Genomic DNA, 6816 nt, shown 5'->3' on the forward strand with positions numbered 1-6816 from the left:
TACATCGAAACCCGACGGTTATTCAAATTTCTAACCGGACTCAACCCGAGATATGATCCAATGAAGTGAGAAGTCCTCAAAGATCGACCATGGCCCTCAGCCGAGGTCGTGTACGGCTGGATAAAGAGGGAGACCGTCCGGCTTAAAATTATGCCGGCAACCACCGTCGAACCAGCCGGTGCAACCAACGACACCATATCATCATCGGGCAGTATCGGGCTCTGATTCGCGGCCCGAAATCAGCAGCAGGGTAGACCACCGCCGCATCGAACTGGGACACCAACCCCCCCCCAAATCACCGGCCATTCAAACAAGACAAATCGAAGCTTTGGTGCTCACACTGTGGAAAGCACAAACACACCAAGGAATCGTGTTTTCTCCTCGTCGGATTCTTGGAATGGTGGGATGAAAATCAAAAGGCAAGGGCGAAATTGGCGATTGGGATGACCGAAAATGGAGGGGGCGTGTTCCCGGCGACCGTAGCGGGCAACCAGGAAGCTGCCGACTCTCACGGCCGGCGGGAGAACAGGGGCAGTGCAATCGGGGAAGCGGCGATCGCCGAGTTCAGACGAGGCAACGGATCTTTTAGAGGTAAAGGATTAGGGTTTTTTAACCCTAACCCTACTTTATTGTTTGCAAATAAAACCCCCAAAATCTGCCAATTCTCATTTTTTACCCCAAGACCTGCCCACCAATTCTGGTTTATTACACAATACACCCCATGATGAGAATAATGTGCAATTGAGACCAATGGGAGTTAAAAATATGAAAAATAACCCCACAGCTTTAGAAAAATCCTTTATTGACCCTAATTACTTTGCACCCCTTGAAAATACCCATATTGCGTGCATGGCGGAAATATTACAGGGTAATACTGGAAGTGAATGGATCTTTGATTTTGGGGCTACAAATACTATGGCTTATGATAAGAGAGATTTTTCTACTTTTAATGAGGCAACTAAAAGCCAAATTCAAACTGCTGATGGAGAATTGACGTCTGTGAATGGGAGTGGAACTATTGAAATATCCCCGAGTCTGAAACTTAAGAAATGTCTATATGTGCCTAAACTATCTCACAAACTAATGTCTTTATTAATGCACCCAAATTTTTGTGTTTTACAGGATATCAGGACGAAGAGGATAATTGGGCGTGGCACTAAGCGTCAAGGCCTCTATTATGTGGATGAGATAGCTCACCAAGGGGGCGCCGCGATGCTTGCTCACGAATCTGCTGATAAAGAAGCTTGGTTGTGGCACTGGAGAATGGGTCATCCTTCAGCGGGTTGAAGACATTTCTTGTGAGTCATGTGTTTTGGCTAAGAATCATAGACAATATTTTAAATCCAGTAATACGCGTGTTAAAGATATTTTTCCATTGTTCATGCTGATGTGTGGGGCCATGCGCCTATTACTGGTGATCATGATTTTAAATATTTTCTTCTCTTTGTCGATGATTGCACGAGAATGACTTGGGTATATTTTTTGCGAAATAAATCTGAAGTTTTCGAAAAGTTTGCTATCTTTTTAAAAATGATTCAGACACAGTTTCACAAAACTATCTCAGTTCTTAGGTCAGACAATGGTAGAGAATTTGTTAATAGAGACATGGAAGTGAAAGTTAAACTGGAACAGTGGACTTGGAATTCCGAAAACAAACAACTTTGATTTTTATACTCAAAACTCAAACAGTACTGCGAAAATGCGAAATACAAAACAAGGTTGATTCTTTAACTACACAACAAGATGAAATTTAACTAAGCTAACAAGTTCAGAAAACAAGAAAGTAAGAAAGCAAAATAAGATGAGAGGTCCTCGGTTGGAAACTTGAGATGGCGTCGAACAGATATTGATTTCTCTGTCGCGATCCCTTCAGTCGCTCTCCTTCTAACTGACCATTTCTACTATTTAACTAGGCTATTTTGGAACTGGGGAAGAACTTGGAACCAGTCGCATGCGCAAAAAACTAAAGTAAAGGCGAGGAAAAAGAAAAAGATGCCGAAGATGAAGCTCCTTATTATGGCGCTGCATCCTCTATTTATAAGTTTCTCACACAACCTCCAACTATGATAACAACTTTGGCAGCGAATATTCGTCCTTGCTGGGATCGCGCGCCTCATCAATTGATACGTGTCCTTCTTCTAGAATGTCGTGGTTCTTCAATAACAGAATGATAATTTGCCTTTCAGCGCATCAACCTCACGTGTCTTCCTTCTAGAATGCAGTGGTCCCCCGACTAACTGCTTGATCACTTCCTTGATCAACCCACCCAGTTTTTGGCCTTTTTCGCCTTCTGTGCCACCTTGATCAGTTTGGTCTTGTTGCCCTTGGTCAAGCGGCATTCCTGCACAATTAACACTCGCTTTGCGCGATAAACTGATCAAGTAGCATACATTTTACCCCTAAACCGATGCATGAAATAGGCCTTATCAAACTGCTCACACTTAAAACATACTTGTCCTCAAGTATAAAGAAAAAGAAAAGAAAAAGATTAGGCAAATTTCAGGCATGGTTTACTCGGTTCAAGAAAGTGAAAGAAGACGAAAAGAAAAATAAGACTCAAAACAGAGACACATATTCACATAGGTGCATAAAACCGAATAAACTTCCCAACAATCATACCTGAAGTCTAGGTCAATCCATTTGCCAGCAGCTTATGTTTCCTCCCTTTCGCGTTCACTTGATCAAGGTGTCAGTTTGTCAAGATAGCTCAATTTAAACCAACTGTTGGATTCACTTAGTCACTCATTTCTCACCACCCACCAGAGATGTTAGGACTCTTCACTCAGTAATTGCTACACATTTAATACCTCGAATCGGACTGCACAAGATAGTTCCTTAAGGTCTTTGTTTCGGTCGTAATGGGGCTTAGGGGAGTGACGTGTTGGGGTAGGGTGCTAGGGGTTCTAAGTTAAAAATTCAAAAATATAAACTGGAAAAAGAAGAAAAACATGAGTCAAGGGACCAAGATCTGAACCACTCTTCTGGATCAAGCTGGGTTATTATTTTGCCACATGATGTTTCACTAGGTCAAGTTGCGACCCTTAGCCCTTTAACTTTTGGCTTATTTCCTAACTCTCGACTTACTAGGTCAGGTTACAAACTTTTTCCTACCCTCTTTTTTTCAATATATATATATATATATATATGATCTATGCAAAACTAGATTTAAATACAGAAACGCAAAATAATATCATGCGTAGGGCACTTTTACGTCATAGTTAGTTAATTTTTAGGTCATGCTAACAAAGCATGACCTAAAATGATCTTAGCATGACATTAAATCCAAATATTATAATATGACCTAAAATTGCTTAATTATGACCTTCCATGTTTTTGGTTAATTATTGACCATTAGATCATCTAATCCACTCTTAAAGACCGAACTAGAGACCAAATTAGGGCCCTCGGATCTAGGGTTTAATGGATGAGATTAGATCATGCTATATTAATTTCGCTTCTTCATTAGGTAGACAATTTACTTCAATGTCGGGGTATTTACGTCAAAACATATATGAGCTCATCTCCTACCCCATCTCATCTTCTCTTATTTCCTCCGTCTAAATCTCTCCTCCATCCATCTCTTTCTCTCTAAACAAAATTGAAATCCCTAGAACTCCTCGTCCTCAATGCATTTGGCCCTCCTTCGCGGTACCGCTGTCGTCGCCGGCGTGAGACGGCATGTGCTGCCGTCACTCTCACGGCTGTCACGCCCTTTCAGCGCCGTCACCTCACCATAGTCGCAGATGCGTCGTACCAGCCACCATCGGTTTGCGCTCGGAGTTGTCTGGCTCCACCTCTACCTATTTCCACTCGAAGCTATGTTTTCGTCATCTCCTTCGTGTTGCATCTGCTCACCATGTTCATTGCTGCTGTCGAGTGACCACCATGGACAGAGCTGCCTCGCTGCTGTTTCTGAGTACAAATAACTCTTGGATCCTGAAATGATGGCCATAATTGATTAAAAATGCGATGAGCAAGTGAGATTGGTACGGAAAAGGTGATGCATTTTGTTTGATTACTCAATCCATTTGTTCAATTATTGGGGCAGAGTTTTGGTTTTCTGAAGCTGAAGGCTCTTCCGTGGACACTGCAGAAACGAAGTATTTGTAGAAGAATTTGGAGTCCTACTGTATGAAGTAAAAACCTAGTATAATGAAGTATTAACTTTTTGGAATAAAGTAATAAACCTACTGGAATAAATTGTGCTATTATTTACAGTGAATAAAGTAAAAAAAAATCAATGAATTTGAAAGAAACATGTGTTGAATCATGTGAAACCCTATTGGAATGAACTAAAATCCTATTTGAATTAAGTAATGACACATTTGAATGAAGTAATAAACCTACTGGAATAAAGTAAAAATATGTTCATTTCCAATTTATTACGTAATGGATGGAATGAAGTAATACACTTACTTGAATGAAGTATAAACGTGACTGGTCGTGTCGGAATCAGCTCATTCTTCTCATTCTTCACCACCTGGATTCCGCCCTTCTTCAGTATCATATGAACTGGACTGACTCAATTGCTATCAGGAATGGAGTAGATAATTCCTATGGAGACCAGCTTGACTATTTCCTTGAGCACCTCTTCCCTCATGTTTGGGTTGAGTTTGCGTTGCTGGTCACGGTGTGGCTTAGCTTCTTCTTCCAGCCTGATATGGTGCATGCATAAATCTGGGCTGATGCCCACCAGATCTGTCAGCTTCCACCCGATTGCCTTTCAGTTTTGCCTCAGCACTTCCAGCAATTTATCCTCCTGTCCTGGGTCAACTGACTGTTGATGATAATGGGCTTTGTTTCGTCCTCCCCCAGATAGGCGTACTTCAAATGTGCTGGAAGTGGCTTCAATTCCTTCGCGGGTTTCGGCACTTCAGTAGGCAGAGGATTTTCTTCCGTTTCTCTTCTCAGCGGCATGCCTTGACCAGGCAGCTTTTCGAGGCTAGACACTCAGCGATTCCGCTTGGCCCAGCTAGTCGCGGTCGCTCTCAAAAATCCATCACCGCTTTCGCTATGGCTTGATCATCCATTTCACCGACATTCATGGCTTCATACCATTCAACGACTTCTCTCTCAACCTCTTCATCCGCAGCGGAGTCAGTGAACTGCCTTTGTAGGAACTCCTCCTCCAGATACTCATGTACCAGCGGTTCGGTCACGTCCACCGAGTATATCACCGGCCTCTTCATTGCTTCGTCAATGTTGAACATGAATTGTACTCCGTTGAAATCCAGACTGATCGTCCCATTACAGACGTCGATTATAGTACTGGCCGTTGACAGAAATGGTCTTCCCAACAGAACTCCGCTGGACTCCTTCGCTGCTGTCTCTATCATCTTGATGACGAAGAAGTCGGCTGGGTACAGAAAATTGTTCACCTTCACAATTACATCTTCCAGAATCCTCTCCGGGTGAATGCAATATCTGTCGGCCAGCTGTATCATGATATCAGTATCGACGAGCTTGGCTTCTCCCAGCTTTTTATGAATAGCATATGGCAGAACATTGATGGATGCCCCTAAATCGCACATTGCGTGCTCCACTTGAATATCTCCGATCGAAATTGGGAGTGTGAACATTCCTGGGTCGGTCTTCTTTGATGGAAGGTCGCTCCGCTGGATTACTGAAGAGACATTTTCATCTGTAATCATTCTCCCTTCTTCATTGACCTTCCCTGCCAGGTAGTCCTTTATAAACTTGCTGATTGGGGGCATCTTTAATGCCGTCAAGAGTGGCACCTTGACTTCCACATCTTTGACCATACTGGCCACATCGATCGTGGCGTCTCTCTTCCCAGTGACCATTCCGCGGTATGGGTATGGCTTGACCTTCTCAGCTTCTTCTCCTTGACCTTCTCCTGAGGGCTCGCCGCCCATTTTCGCTTTCCCTTTGTCCCTTCCTTTAGCTTGATCAGGGGGACTGGACCTTCCTTCTTCTTCTTGGCTCGGTCCAGGCTTAGATACTGGTGGTACCACAGGTAGGCTGGGGCTCTGGTATACCTTCCCTGACCTCAGGGAGACTTCACTAATGTTCTCGCGCTCAGGCTGCTGCACCGTGGCAGGGATTTTTCCTTCGTTTCCTCTCAGCTCTCCTAGCGACATGGCGACTTGAGATAATTGCTTTGTAAGCATGTCCAGCGCTGCCCTCTGCTCCTTCTGAGCCTCTTAAATTTCTCGTATCGCATCATTAGGCTGGTGCAGAACCATCATTTTTCCTGGACCTTCGTTTGGGTGTCTGTTGTATCTTTGATTCGATGACCCCCCACCGTGGTTGGGCTGAGGGTAATCGGACGGTCCATTGTGCTTTAGTTGGTACGGTGGTTGATTGTGCTATTGATTCCCTTGGAAGTACGGTTGGTTGCCTCTTTGATGCGGTGGGACATAGCTTACCACCTGATTGTTGGGTTGCCTCCCGGAGCTCCTTGACTGGGGGCCTTGATGTCTGCCTGACCAATTGGGCTGCCCTCCACTGGTCCAGTTACCCTGGTGACCGCTTGACCAATTGCCTTGTGGTCCACCTGACTAGCTCGCTTGACCACCCTGCATTCTGTTCCCTCCGTTGTTTGATCTCTCTTGGTTCCGAGCGGGCCAATTAGGCTGCCCTTCAGAGGGTTGTATCTGTTGTGTCGATGGTTGAGGTGGTTGGCTTTGGTTCTGATCACTCCACCTGAAATTGGGATGATCTCTCCACGGAGCATCCCTTTGCTTCCCCATAATCCAGTTGCCATTTGGGTTCCAATGGCCGACCGCGTTCACTTGAGTCTACATTTCCGCTTCAGGAGGGAACTCACAATAATAATAATGGTGCTCCTCCGGC

General features: G+C 44.2%; 1 protein-coding gene across 1 annotated transcript; it reads right to left on the minus strand.

Moving 5' to 3' along the window:
* Positions 1-4988: 4988 nt before the first annotated feature.
* LOC121774888 lies at positions 4989-6101 on the minus strand. The gene has a single exon (XM_042171794.1). It carries the CDS (start codon positions 6099-6101, stop codon positions 4989-4991), a length of 1113 nt encoding a protein of 370 aa, XP_042027728.1.
* Positions 6102-6816: the final 715 nt, after the last annotated feature.

The sequence above is a fragment of the Salvia splendens genome, chromosome 2 (assembly GCF_004379255.2).
Source record: "Salvia splendens isolate huo1 chromosome 2, SspV2, whole genome shotgun sequence".
NCBI classification, from domain to species: Eukaryota; Viridiplantae; Streptophyta; class Magnoliopsida; order Lamiales; family Lamiaceae; genus Salvia; species Salvia splendens.